The 14,785-nt window shown below is 45.2% G+C and overlaps 4 protein-coding genes across 4 annotated transcripts; 3 read left to right on the top strand and 1 right to left on the bottom strand.

The window, feature by feature from the left end:
* Positions 1-209: 209 nt before the first annotated feature.
* EYB26_002433 (uncharacterized protein) lies at positions 210-1,654 on the top strand (the record flags this gene model as incomplete). Its single annotated transcript, XM_054261738.1, has 3 exons — positions 210-447; positions 504-1,231; positions 1,286-1,654. The coding sequence occupies 3 exons, from the start codon at positions 210-212 to the stop codon at positions 1,652-1,654; spliced, it is 1,335 nt and encodes a 444-aa protein (XP_054117713.1).
* Positions 1,655-6,763: 5,109 nt separating this feature from the next.
* On the bottom strand, positions 6,764-8,163 carry EYB26_002432 (uncharacterized protein; the record flags this gene model as incomplete). The annotated part of the gene is made up of 3 exons (XM_054261737.1): positions 6,764-7,111; positions 7,179-7,814; positions 7,918-8,163. The coding sequence occupies 3 exons, from the start codon at positions 8,161-8,163 to the stop codon at positions 6,764-6,766; spliced, it is 1,230 nt and encodes a 409-aa protein (XP_054117712.1).
* Positions 8,164-10,270: 2,107 nt separating this feature from the next.
* On the top strand, positions 10,271-11,355 carry EYB26_002431 (uncharacterized protein; the record flags this gene model as incomplete). The annotated part of the gene is made up of 7 exons (XM_054261736.1): positions 10,271-10,460; positions 10,509-10,528; positions 10,584-10,620; positions 10,673-10,740; positions 10,801-10,943; positions 11,016-11,278; positions 11,330-11,355. The coding sequence occupies 7 exons, from the start codon at positions 10,271-10,273 to the stop codon at positions 11,353-11,355; spliced, it is 747 nt and encodes a 248-aa protein (XP_054117711.1).
* A 1,843-nt stretch (positions 11,356-13,198) lies between these two features.
* EYB26_002430 (uncharacterized protein) lies at positions 13,199-13,798 on the top strand (the record flags this gene model as incomplete). Its single annotated transcript, XM_054261735.1, has 1 exon — positions 13,199-13,798. The coding sequence occupies one exon, from the start codon at positions 13,199-13,201 to the stop codon at positions 13,796-13,798; it is 600 nt and encodes a 199-aa protein (XP_054117710.1).
* Positions 13,799-14,785: the final 987 nt, after the last annotated feature.

Raw genomic sequence — 14,785 nt, 5'->3', positions numbered from 1 at the left:
TCCCCCCACCACAAACAAGCCGAAGATCCCGATAAGTCATCAGATAAGGATCTCTCGGACGGGGACGGTGCCTCGTACTCAGGTTCCTCTATGAAATATCACTCTGGCAATAACCCCTCTCTGTCATCCCCCCGCGAACAGCTTCACGACCCGGTGATTATACAGGAAAACTACGCCGTAGCATTTGCCAAGCCTGCCTGTCTGTCCAAATGGCTTCGGTACAGCAGGATAGAAAGCGAAGCAGATTCAAAAGCTTGTTGCTGCCGTCTTCGCAATCGGGGCTGTCTACTTCGATTTCGCTTTTAGAGCAGGCCATTTTTGTCAATGCCTCTCTATCGGCGCCGTCGGTGCTACGAGGATGCATCAATGTAGACGTTTCGAAGAATGTACAGGTTCGAGATTTATGCATCAAGTTTACCGGTGTAAATCGGGTTCACAAATTTGGTCGTACGTAGAAATACTAAAGTATACTGCATGGAAGACGATGAGGCTAACTCTGGCAGGCTTCTATGACAAAGAACATGTAATAGACCAGTCGTGGCTTGTTCCCCGGCTCGAAGCTCGAAATGCTTCGTCTCAAGTACATATAATCCACCTAAACCAGACCGACCACGGAGAATGGCCAACGCTGCTCCAACCGGGTCACTATCTGTACGATTTTGAACTGACTTTCAACGAACCCCTTCCTGAAACATTCAATGTCGGTGGATGCAAGCTGAAGTATCGCATTCAAGCTATAGCCAGTCTGCACGGGCTTCGACAGCAACTCTCGCCGAATCAAGAAGTCATTGTTGTGCACTGTCCGCACGACGAGATCTACCTCCACGGCGCGAACCAGATTAGTCTATCGCGAATATGGAACAAACAGATCATGTACAACGTCGAGTTGGCCGACAAAGGCGCAGCAATCGGTGGAAACATTCCGATTTCTATCCGCATTGGATCCTCGCAGATTATGTATCTTGCTCTGCAGGTTTACTTGGTTCAGAAAATCAAATTTCCTGGGATTCCGGGACGGCAACCCCAATTACGCAGAAGACTGTTACTCAAGTCGAAATGCAATGATCCGTCGATAGGCAAATTCGGTGAAACGCTATCGCTGAACGTGGATGGAGAGTCAAATTCGACCCTCATTGCAGGCAGTGTGCCCTTGCTTAACGAATCGAGTTCACAGTTGAGACTGCATCCCGATGTGAATTCTGTAAAAATAAAAGTGAGCCATACGATACTGGTAGGTCTTTTTTTTTTGCTCTCACTATTGATTGAGTTGTTCTAACATTTCTAGTTCCTTATCGACATCACCATACCCAACCCACAAGACAACAAAAGATTCACCGTCTGTCGACTCACTGCCGAAGCACCATTCCGTGTCCGGTCATCACAGACGCACTTGTACGATTTGTCAGTCCCTCGATACTCCGAAACACATAACCTGGCCATCGACTCGGGTGATTTCAACAGTTCCAGACTCTTGCCGCCGCCGTTTCCTTGCGAGACCCTATCCCCGCAGTCGTCAGAAACCCCTACGATGGATTTCGAGGGAGTCGGATGTTCGCGACCGGTATCGACGTGTTCTCTGTGGATTGATGAATTAACACCGCCACCTGCATATGATCCCCCAGCGTACGATTCGATTGCGGTTGCGGCTAGTTGAGATGTGACGGATATACCATCGCGATATAAATATTACGACCACTGCTGCTGTCGTCGTCGGCCTTGTCGTCCCGACCCGATATAGAAACACATCAACTGCTCATGCAAGCAATGTGAACACCGCGGTCTCTGCCCGTCACACGTTGCATTTCGTTCGTTGCAAGCTTTGCACGCCACGCCGACGGTGGTAGGTTGAAGAGAATGACTATGCAGCAAGTCTGTCGATGACGATGACGTCGATGACGACGATGACGAAGCGTCACAAGAAACGATAGAGGCAGCTTCCGGCGGAGACGACGAAAGCCATTCCAAGACCCGTTCGATACTCGCCCTGGTCCTCATTGTGCTGCCGCTGCTGTCTTCACGATGGCATTCCCGGGTGTGTTTGGTATATGTTTATGAAGTAATGTCTGATTCTGTTAGTTCTCAGCTGACTGGAGGCGAATATGACCGATGGCTTACCCTCATCCCATTATTTCATGGGTCAAGGATCATGGGACATAGAACTAGAGATGGGCGTCTCATCTGACTGTTCCTTCGGTTCGCAGATACGTATATATAACTAAACATCGAAAGGCCAACTCATCACAGCCCCTCAGATGGGAAAAATAAAAATAAAAAAAAATAAGAAAAAGCAAAAGAGAGAAATAAAAGCACCCCTCAAATTCTGCCAGCTTTCTAGGTCTGTGTTGTCGCATACAACGAAAAATTTCAATTTGTTAGTTACTTGCAGAGTATAAGCATGTAGCATCGCCCAAATGCCCGAGCAAATGGTTCCCGGACCCCATTCCCCGTGTCCAATAGCTTGTGTTGGGGCGGGATTTCGATCCGAGCGCAAGATCCACTGTTTCGGTTCGATGAGAATCTGATTTGAGATTTTGGCGTGGTTTGAGTCCGGTTTGAGTCCTTTGACACGCTCCTTTTTGGCTTGGCGGAAGTGTATTGTTGGGTGTAGTGTAGCCAGCGATCGCGTGAGCTTGGCTACGCGGTACGGGCGGGATGATGGACGGAGTTGGACGGCGAGATTCGAATGGAAGTACGTAGTATATATATGTACCTAGGTAGTAGAGAGAGAGAGAGAGAGAGAGAGAGATAGAGATATATATATATACACTATGAGTATATCCAAGGTAAATAAATTCTTGGTTCATCTCACACAGAACGGTCATGCCATATTTTGGCGGGCACCCTTTTTCCATTCCACGCCATGACACGGTGACACCCGACAGAGGTCCCTGAGTACCTTGTTGGAACTTACTCATAGTACATAACTACTCCGTAGTAGAAGGGCCCACACAGCATCGTTCCGATATTACGGAGTACTGCCGGCTAACTATGGCATGCCTCCTTGCGTGGAACCGATGGCCTCGCTAGCCAACCAACTCAACAATATTTAGTTAATATTTTTCTCCTGAATGGCTGTTTTGTGTGCATTTGCTCATTCTCAATCTAGTATATAATTGTCCCTGTCAGTCAAGACCAATGAACAGTTCGCACGCATCGTAGTCGAGACATACCTCATACCACACCTCCTCTCGGCCAACCGGAGGTGTCACATTCTTCAAGACCGTCCTAATTGTGCCGATGCTGTAAGCCTCTCTGTCTATAACTAACCGCAGGAGTCAACAGGAACGAATCTGATTATTGCAAAAATTACTGCGCTAGCACAAACCCAGCAAGAGGTCATGAAAAGGTCTTGTATTGGATCTGTCGCTTGTCCCTAACCACATTTCTATCTGTACTGGTTGATCCTTTTTATATGTGAAATCCTCCCAATTCCGATCTCCTATCTTGTACTCCGATGTCTCCAAGTCCGTGTAGAAACGTCGTTTTCTGGTGCTCCGATTCTGTAGGAATAGCACTCTATTTCCTGTCCAAATTATAATCCTTTCTAAGTCAAATACATCCGTTAGCTATCTCAATTTACATTGGAGATGCCTCGTCAAGTAGGCGAGTACTAAACAGAGGATCAACCACATTGTCATGTAGCCTGCGCCTATGTGAGGAAGATAACCAATACCAATATCCTATAGGAGCCAATGGGACAGCGAACCAATGTACATAGACCAATCTACCAATCTAAGGAGTGATGATATTCTATATTCTCTCTATCTACGCTACGCTACTATATATATAATAATATAAAGGACAGGCCAGAACAATAAAAGACTTAGACTATAATCTATTATATATATAAAAACACAGACCACTACTACATATACAACCAGACCTAAAGTTAACTAACCCCTAGACTTCTGTTTAGACTGTTTAATTCATACAGCACTAGTCACATGGCACAGTAGCTGCCAGCAGCCACTTGACCGCGCCTGCGGGACACGGCACTCCCCTGCATAGCGGCATGTATATATATATATAGCTCGCTCTAATAGGATCGAGTTCAAAGCTGGCCATAGTTACTACACAAGGGTAATAGAGACGCACTTCCATAATATTCTTTATTCATTCGAATTGTTCAACTCAATATTTAAATCGAATCTTGGAACAATACATAACATACAATCTTTGCATCCATTCTCCTCTCCATCTATTAGGAATTTAGGATATCACATTATTGATATAATACCAGTAATAGTCTAAAACCATTGCCGAAGCGCCCTTAATATAACTATCACCATTTCTTTTTCCATCAGAGTCAATCTTCTATAGTAGATCCTCAAACCATTTAATTAAAATATTATTCCTACTTTCCTAAGCTAGAGCAGCTGTGACAGCCGTACGGTAAGCTATCACCAAGGCGCCGTGACGGAGGCTCTCGGCAGAGCTGATAGGGCTGAGGAGGGTATTCCCGTCGATAGGGCTTCGAACCCTGACAGTGCCATATTGGGATTGCTCCTTGAGCGGTGCCTAGTTGGGAAAGGCCCTCACACAAAGGAAGGCATAAATATCCTTTGCCAGGCGGATAGCTTCTTCTTCTTTCCTTTTCTTTGTGACAGTGGTCAAAACCATGGATTGAGCTATCTAGGTGCACCGAGTCTACAGGCAATATCAAACATGGAGAAGAAAAGGAAAGAAGAAAAAGAAGCTATCCGCCTAGCAAAGGATATTTATGCCTTCCCTTGTGTGAGGGCCTTTCCCAACTAGGCACCGCTCAAGGAGCAATCCCAATATGGCACTGTCAGGGTTCGAAGCCCTATCGACGGGAATACCCTCCTCAGTCCTACCAGCTCTGCCAAGAGTCTCCGCCACGGCGCCTTGGTGATAGCTTACCGTACGGCTGTCACATCCTTCTCCATGCTTGATATTGCCTGTAGACCTGGTACACCTAGATAGCTCAATCCATGGGTTTGACCACTGTCACAGCAGCAGTATCTAGTCCATCCTTATTCTTTATACAGACAAATATCATAGCTTAATAAATATAGAATAAATCCTCCTTAATATCCTACTCCCATTCATCGGCTGGGGGATTATTATTATTATTATAATCCTCATCAAGCACCTAGTTATAATAAAGTAGTCTATAAATAGCTTATACACCCTAGAGGCTATCCTAGTGAGCTACTACATAAAGAGCAGTATCCTTAATAATATTCTATTATATTATCAAAACCTGGAATAATCGTGAACGCCCTATATCTATACTCTAGCTTTTACCAAAGCATTTATGTATATTATTCAAAAACCTAGTATTTCCAACAGACGCCGCGTGATGAATGACCGAGTCTCCTGTAAGTGGGTTAATAGCTACGAGAAGATTAATAGACCTGTAACGGGTTGAAACTGATTTAATCCCTGTGATTGCAGAGTCTAGAAGCCTCTAAAGTCCATTCTCTAGCATATAGCTATTGAGAGCCTTATACCGGAGAGGCAGTTCTGGTTTAGGCTTCAGAGGTGGCGGTGGTTGGTTATGTATAACGGATCGTTTCGACTGCAAGCTCGCCTGATCGGTTTAGTGTAAGAAAAGGAGCAGACTCACTAATATTGAAAAGATGGGAAAGAAAATAGTTGGGAAGAACTGTGCTGAACTAAATTGAACATTCTGCCTCGCATACCTACCTAACACAGTAACACTATTATTACTATAATAAGCTCCCATGCATTCTTCCCTAGTATAATCATTTATACCTTGGTCAATGAGCATGTCAAGTGTAGTGGCAGTGGGATATATGTATATGGAATGATATCATCTTGTATAATTTGAAACGAAAAGGCGGGGGAGTCTGAATGTTGTGTTGACATGTGGAAGCTAGATTTCGTTGATATTACGTGCTCTAGATTTGCTGTGATATAACATGACGATTTGGTTGACTTCTCTTGCGGTAACTAAACCATCCAGAAGGCTAGGGATTGGATCAGATTCATTCAATTTGGAGATTCGATTTATTCCAGAAAAATCGAAATTCCAGAATTAGTCGAATCCCAGCATTAATCGAAATTTCCAGGATTATCAATTCTGGAATTCGACCAATTCGAATCATTCGGGAAAATCGAATTGGGCCGACAAATTCAGAATTTTATCAAAAAACCGAAACCGAAGCTGGAGATCAAGAATATGAAGCCATATTCAACTCAACGTGTCACGAAACGCAGAAACACGAATCAGGAGCTGCACTTACCATGGCGAATGAGGTTGCAGGAAAGAAGTAAGAGAAGAGGGTCAATGGGACCCCGCGATTATTTTTATGTGTGGGCGCCGCTGACTAGCACCAAAATCATACCTATATGACTACATCTGAACGGACAAGTGGTGTGACGGGCACCTCAAATTACTCAACAACCACAAAGAATTTGGATCTAGAATTTGACTAGGAGCTTCGATTCATGGCATGCTAGCTACCATTCAATTTTGGCCCCGAGGCCGTGACCCTACAAGAAGGGGGATAGCTGTAAGACCGTGGAATGAATGACACTGCGTATAGCTTCATGTACCGACGGCACGTGACTCACGTGACTGACCTCGGCTAGCGCTAGTCACGCTTTTATTACCATATATTCTTGAAACTGACAGTGGCTAATATTGACTCTATCGGACTGACTGCTGTCTCTCTCTCTGTGTGTGGAAGGATATCCCCCCTCTGTCTAAATGCGCTAACTACATGCGGAGGGCGATGCTGGAGACAAGGGCAGGGAACTTCTCGCCAACGGCTGATCATATGTCGGCCGAAGTGATCTCTTTCGCAACTGGATAGTCTGTATACCCGATAGTATTATCCTCAAATGGACCGTAAAATCGAGTACGATCGTACGCCGCGAGCGGGATACCATCCTTCAGCCTGGTTACCAGATCTGGGTTACTGATAAAGTAGCGGCCATAAAGCAAGGCATCATATTTGCCTGATTCAATCACACCCCAAGAGTTGGCGTCGTTCCAGCCGCCGGCTGAGAAAAAAGGAGTGTCTCCAAAGATCTCACGGAACCCGTCTAAGGTCACATCGGGAAGACCCCAGCTGGCGAGAAACTTGCCTTTCTCTTCGTAGCTGAATATTTGTTCGTACCGCTTATGCATGTGTCAACGACTATTCAAATCCAGATCGATTTCCAAAGGATTGGTAGTCGATACTTACAGGCTCAACGAAGCTGACATAAGACAACGCCGGATGAGCGTGCTTCAAAGATTTGCAAAGATAAGTCCAAGTTTCCAAGCGTTGCTCACTACGAGCTTGATTAAAGAGACCAAAGGGCGAAAGACGAATGGCAAGACTTCCTTCGCCGATTCGCTTAGCCACTTCATCCATCAACTCGAGAACAAAGCGGCATCTCTTTTCCGGTGACCCGCCGTATTCATCTGTTCTCTGGTTAATGTTCGAGCTTAGGAACTGCTCTGGCAAGTAGCCGTTTCCTGCATGGATCTCAACTCCGTCGAAGCCTATGTGCATAGCCTTCTCCGCCGCGTCGCAGTAGTCTTTAATAGTCTTTTCTATATGCTCGACGGACAATTCCACCGGCGGATGGTTCGCATAGCGAACAGGCTTCGACTCACCTACAGGAATGTGAGAATAGCATTCGTCCGGAGAATCCCAGACACTGGCAGAGGCTGATACTGGGTGTGAACCTGAGATCTGAGGAATAGTAGCCCGACCGGCATGCCAAAGCTGGCAGTAAATATAACCTCCTTTTTCGTGCACGGCATCGACAACTTTGCGCCAGCCGTCGGCTTGCTCTTGAGTGAAGAGACCGGGCACTCCAGGCATTCCATTGCTCTAAAGGTCATCAGTTGATAACACCAGCTGAATCCAATTGAGACGACAAATTTAGGGAAAGGGGGTCCGAAGAGTCAAAAAAAAAATAAATAAAAAAAAATACCTCAAGTGAAGGTGGAATGCCCTCTGAAATCAAAAGACCGCCTTTCGTCGTTCGCTGAACATAGTACTCAACCATGAGATCCCCAGGATACCAAATGCGGTTTGGGTTCTGTGGAGTGCTGATGGGATTCAAAGGCACTCCTCGATTTCTGGTCAATGGGGCGAAGACAACCCTGTGATCAAGCCATACTTTTCCATTTCCAATCACAAGAGGCTGAAAAAGTTTGGATTGAGCCTTGTCAATCATTCTAGTAGATTTTGTTTTTTATCTTTCCTTTATTTTCGTGCAAGCTTTTCGACCTTCTGCTAATGAAACGATCGATTTGTACACTCCACAGGCAGCCGAATGATTGATACTATTTTTCTCTGACAAGGGTCTGGAGGATTTTTTGGGGGGGAGGGGAAACCTTTTTCAATTTGTTCGTATCAACATAATAATGATCACACTAAGAATCCAAAAGGTTCCCATTCCCTGGCAATCTTGCAGGACGACATACGACTACACTATTAAGACAGGATTATTTTACGGCTATCCCGGATATGGTGATTACAACTGCACTTGCCTGTTATTATTGGATGGCAAGACTTCCCCGATATAAGGATTTGCCAAGAAGCCTCCTTACTAAATTATTGCACACGGTCCTGCTGTTACGAAACCAATCACCTGCGAACGGGACGCGATATAAGAAACAGGCTAGAAGGAATAATTGGATAACTAACAACAACGGAAAAGACATTACGATTGGACACGAAGAATCACGTGATCACTGAAAAATACCAAGGCACGATAATCTAGATACGTACTAGTGACGCGCGCTCCCGCACGCTATGCCCTGAAACAGTACAACACGTGAGATGGTATCGAATTGGGCCAATGAGAGAGCCGTCTGGGGGTGGTCTTGGCGCGAGATTTTCCCTTCGGTCGTTTCAGGGCACCAAGTAATAAGTATATCTTACGAAGAAACGTGATTGGACGACATATTGCATACTTCCTACGATATCGAAAAACAAGTAGGAAGTATACGATATATATACAATATACAGAACGAGGAGGACTGGATATATAAGGACGCTAGTTACCATCATGTATTTCACACCTCATTAATCTAAGTCACTTGATATTAGACTTCGACAGTGAGAGTCAGCAAGGCATTCTAAATCTTACGGGCACCAGGCTGTATGGGAAATCTCTTCTATCTTAGTTACGTTTACTATGAGTAAGACTTTCAGACCATCAACTGATCTATTGTTACTTCGTTTACTCAAGTTACCACCATCGACGATCCAAGGAACCTGTGTGAGCTTCAACCAAGCCTAACGTATCTCGACACACCACTGTTTAACTAGGGTGTGACACCTGCGCTGTGTCATGTATGGCACACAGATGTCAGTTACTTTCATTCTACGGAGTACGTAGTAGTAGTAGTAGTAGTAGTAGTTTTAGACACACATGAATACAATACAATACACGTTCGCACTCGATTTCTCAATTAATTTCTAACTGGAAAAGTTGGCGTGGGACACTAATGTATGGTATTGATCCTTGTCTACCTGAGTGTCAACCTGTAATCAAGTCTTAATCATGCTTCACAGTGGGCTGTTACGGTACTAATGGGATAGCTGTATAATATTGCTGTCACTAATATACAGCAATTATTATAAAAACCCCTTCCTTAGTTAGTTATTTAACCAGGTCAACTATAGTACTCTGTAGTATAGTAATGTTCCAAAAAAGGGAGAGATCAGCTATTTTACTCCGCACGGAATCCTGTCACGGACCTGAATCCACCTTAGTTATCACTGTAGTATATTTAGCGTCATGCAGGCTTGTTCGTAACACTTTCCTAATCCTGTCTCTCAAGGGGAGTAAGACCCCCTTATTAAACTTCCCGGACTGGAAGGTCATGGATTTCTCAAGGCATACCGTGTTTGACTTGGGGCTTACAGGGATTCTGCCAGCTTTTTTGTAAGTTAGTAACTACTTAACTAGTTAACTAGTTAGTTATTTCTTATTGATTATTAAGCTAATCGGCGGCCTATCACGGCTTGACATCCATGTGCTATATCAGGTAGGCGGTAATTACCAAGGCAAAGGCCTAACCACCTAAAATAATCAAGATGCTCTCTACTCTGTACTACGTAAGCCACCGTACTATGGAAATCACCGGGATCAACCTGTAGTAGTTATGTACCTGGTCCTGGATTTAACCTCGAGGGGATTTGCGAGAGAGAATAGAATTCAAGTCTTCCAGGTGAAGGGTAAAAGTTCTTTGTTGAATGGATTTGTTGCTCTTGCATTCACATCTTGAACGGCTTCGTCCTCTCTCCCATAGATCCATTTTCAGAGGTTGACGATGTCAGGGACCGACCTGCCTGCTCTGGGCAGTCCCAGTGGGATGACGCCTAACTTTACTCATCCGAGAGACGCTCTTCGCACTATTCTTTTCGTTACACAATGTCTCTGCATTCCCATTGTTTCCATCCTTGTCGTGCTTCGGTTATATGTGAGATTTCGGTTCCAGCAGCAGCTAGGAGTTGACGAATGTAAGTGTTGTATATAGGCAACTTGGAAATAGGCTGATCTGTGTAAAGATTTCAGCTTTGTTGCTTGGGTATGTAGACCTGATAGTCAATGCTGTTTGTGCCACGCACTTACAATTGCTTAAGATCCATTTTATGGGATATTGTATAAGTGCAATTTTGTGTAGGTGCTCTCAATCCTGCTTGTACCCAGGTTATGTTAACTGCTGGTTCAGTGTCGAAACATGGCGGTGGTTGCTATCAGTGGGAGCTTTATAGATCTGAGGTGGTAGAATTCCTAAAGGTGAGCCTGGCACTCACAGATCATTTTACTTGCAACATTGAGCAATTGATCAAGGTACAGATTTCCTATATTGCAACTCTATTCTACGCTCCGATGGCCCTCTTTGTCAAGGTCGCACTGTTAACCCTCTTAGCCCGCGTTTTCAAACCATACCGCAAATGGGTCATCTTCATCTATGTCAACCTTGGAGTTATTTTGACCTAGTACATACCTGCCTTCATCATCAAAGCCCGTATATGCAGTCCCGTATCGGCCTACTGGAACGGCACCGACAGCGGCGGCTCGTGCCTCAACCAGGGCAAAGTCATAGTGGCCGACTCTGTCATGAGTGTGGTGACCGATTTGGCGATTCTCATCCTCCCCTTGCCACTGACCTGGTCGCTTCAGATGCCGCTCGAGAAGAAATTGAAAGTTATTGGACTTTTGAGCGCGGGAGGGCTTGCGACGGGCTTTAGCCTTTATCGATTGGTGATGATTGTGCAGGATGGACAGTCCCCCGATCAAACAATGGTGTTTACTCGCGTTGTACACTTACAGGGTATGCTTCATCCCCACCTGCAGGCACACTCCGTACTAACTTAAATGATAGGAATGCAGAGGGTGCCGTCGGACTGATATGTGCCTGTCTTCCGGCACTTAACGTTCTCATTTCTCGTACCCGCAAAGAAAGCTCATACTATTCGAAACAAGAATCGGATAACGGCTCACGATTACAACTAAGAAACATCCGAGGATCAAAGAGTGATCATCGGCCTAGGATAAACAGGAACGCAGAGGACGGAACAGCGTTTGGCTCAGATGAGAGAGTCTTAATATCGAATGCCGATGCATCGCATAGTGTTAATGACTTCTCTGATCCCACTCCATTTGATGGGGTCAAAAGTGTCGCAGTTTCTCAGTCAGTCGAGATGACGGGCACATTAACGTCATGGGTTGGATATTGATAAGACAGTATGTAGATATTCCCTTTATCCTCTAATTTGCATGTAAAGACATAACGATCATTCTCTCAAGCATATTAAGCATAAGCCACCCTTCAAAGGTCTTTATCCTTGAATTTATCTTATTTCAATATATATGAACCAGTACTTGAATAATCAATGGTTGATCCTATTGCATCATTTACGCTATTGAGAGTCACTCACGCTGCTTAAAGACAAAGATCATCATGATCATCAGTTCAGATAGTTAAATAATCCTACTGGTATAACTATAGGGTTAGTTCCCACCGGCGAAATAAACATCATTCATTCATTCCAATTCTTCTTCGCAGCAAAAGTGGATGAAACGAAACTCCGAGCCCAAAGCCCTACCCACCGGTGGGCTCATACTGGCCCAGAATCAGCAACACCTCCGGAATAATGCCAGATTGGAGGCCCGTACAATTGAACTGGCATATCAATTCCAACGGCAGCGGGCTCTGGCCACCAATAAGTCGTACGACAAGCCGCAGGAGGAATACCGAGAATGGTGCCATGAGCATGGATTTGCAGATGGGAGCATGTTACTGAGAAGTTAATCGAATTCCAGAATTATTCGATTTTCCAGACCACTTGTTGATCATTAAGTGAGTCTCGTTCGAACCTGGTTAGGCCCGTGTTGGACTGGAAGACACAAGTGTTTCAGTTACTCATAAATCATCAGTTATATCCATTGCTGCCTAGACCATCCAGACGACGTATCAAGAAGTAGGTTAAGTAAGAATGATACAATCTGGCTGGATAAAGTCAAGATTGACCGCGACAAAAAACCGACCTGAGAGAAGCGATGACATAGCAGAAGATTGCGTTTAGGACTGGTTGATCATGAATCCAGACACGACGCGCTCTGATTGGCCGACATCGTTGATGAAACTACATCTAACAGACTCACTCGATGCGAGTTGCTATCGTATTATATGTTCTTTCTTGCTAGTGGGTTGCTTCCTTGTATTGATGCTGCTATTACTAGCAGCAAAGCCGCGACACATGATATCATGCTCAACATCCGACGCTATGAACCGTTGTCGTGCCCACACTGACGTTCCAACTTTTAATCGCTGGGCCGTGTAGCGATGGACGATGATAATGAGCAATCATGATGAAGGGCCATGCTTACGAGATATAGTGATGGAGCAAGCTACGTGCTGGGTGGTGTGATATATAAATATTGCACTTCCTCGTACTAAGAAGACTAGCGCCATCCGTCAAGCATCTCAGACCGACACATCTACAATTCTACCTACCTAGGTACTAGATGCATTATCAACTATAAAAACCATCGAAATACCGTCAAAAGAAAATGGCACCGGGTAAAATAAATATCAGCAACGGGACAGCAGAGGCACATATCCAAGAACCCCCCACCCCCAACCCGGGAAACCCAAGTCAACACCCACCAATGTTTCCGCGAATTCGACCTCCAAGACAAAGTCTTTGTCGTAACCGGCGGCGCCCGCGGTCTCGGTTTCAGTCTCGCAATGGCCGAAGCCCTCGTCGAAGCAGGCGCTCAAGTCCACTGCGCCGACCGTCTGCCCGGACCCGATGAAGAATTTCAAAAGGCAGAAAAACGTGCAAACCCAGCCTTTGGCAGCTCGTTGCACTACCGACGCATCGACGTCAGGGATGTGGATAATGTGGCCAAGACGTTCGCGGAGATTGGAGAGTTGAATAATCGGTTTGATGGCATATTGGCTGCCGCGGGGGTGAATCATGTCGATAAAGCGGTGGCGCATACACCGGACGAAGTCAATGAGGCGACGAGCATCAATTATACCGGTGTCTTTGTCTGTGCGACCGAAGCGGCGAAGCAGATGATGAAATACAAATGTCGGGGCACAATCTTGCTGGCCGCGAGTATGAGTGGTATGATTGCGTACAAGGGTATGACCTCGCCGGTGTACAACTCGTCAAAAGCAGCTGTCATTCAACTCACGTGCAGTCTGGCGATGGAATGGGGCGAAGTGAACGAAAATGGAGAAGGCGGTATTCGTGTCAATTGCCCCTGTCCGGGCCATATCATAACCCCTATGGTCCTACAAGTGTTTGGGGAAGAGCCAAAGTCGAAGGAAGTATGGTAAGCGGAGAATATGATGGGTCGTCTGGCTCAGCCGGAGGAGTTTCGAGGTGTGGCTCTGTTCTTGCTCAATGATGCGAGCAGTTTTATGGCGTCGCTCGTGATTCATGGAGGACATACGGCTTGGTAGATACGAGCTTGACCATCTGTTCATCCGTTGAGACTTTTGCTCATATCTTGCGGTTGTGGAATGGTTTCACAACTCGCAATGCATGACGGCGTTGTTGACTACCTTTGGGGCTATCGTATACAGCAGTTATGTGGATATTTGGGTCTTCAATGTTAGTTGGGGCTTGAAGTGCCAGCGCATGGAGGCTACTGTTTCAGCGCCAACCTCTCTTCAACAGCGCTTTTACAGGGTTGACAACTAGTTCAAAACATCTGATTCTCTAGCTGGTTTGATCAGTTTAGTACTGACGTATATGGTGCATCTAGATTCAAGATGGATTGATTAGACTGATTCAACAAGGTCATACTCATTCCGTGAGACAATAATCAATAACAGGACAGGACGCATTCTCCGATGTTTGCCCGTCCACCTAACACAGACCTCTACATAGTACGCCTTTATTCCCGTCTGAGACGATCCACGGAACTAGGAAAGTAGGCTGTTCGAATCATGGCTCGAATCCAGAAAAAGAAATAACCACGCATGTCATCATGCGAGTCAGGTCAGTCAGTCGGCAGGCTTACCCCCGCAAAAGCCAGTTAGATTAATTAATCTACGGAGTATGTTAGTTAGTTAATAAACTCTGTATTAATAATAACTACTACCTACGGTATACTTACATATGTACGTACTAACTACTCATAGTATGTCCGGAGTAAGTGGCTGGCATTTCCAGAACAGGACTAGCTTGCGACATTTATAAGACGGAGTATGCATTGGATTCCATAATCCATGACATGCACTTAAGTTATTTGCATGTAATCACGATATTAATTTGTTTGGACGTTTTCTACTGCCACAAATGGGTCGATAATTGCATTA

The sequence above is a fragment of the Talaromyces marneffei genome, chromosome 2, assembly GCF_009556855.1.
Source record: "Talaromyces marneffei chromosome 2, complete sequence".
Taxonomy (NCBI): Eukaryota; Fungi; Ascomycota; class Eurotiomycetes; order Eurotiales; family Trichocomaceae; genus Talaromyces; species Talaromyces marneffei.
The sequence above is the reverse complement of the archived record's forward strand: the minus strand, read 5'-3'. Positions and strand labels throughout refer to the sequence as shown.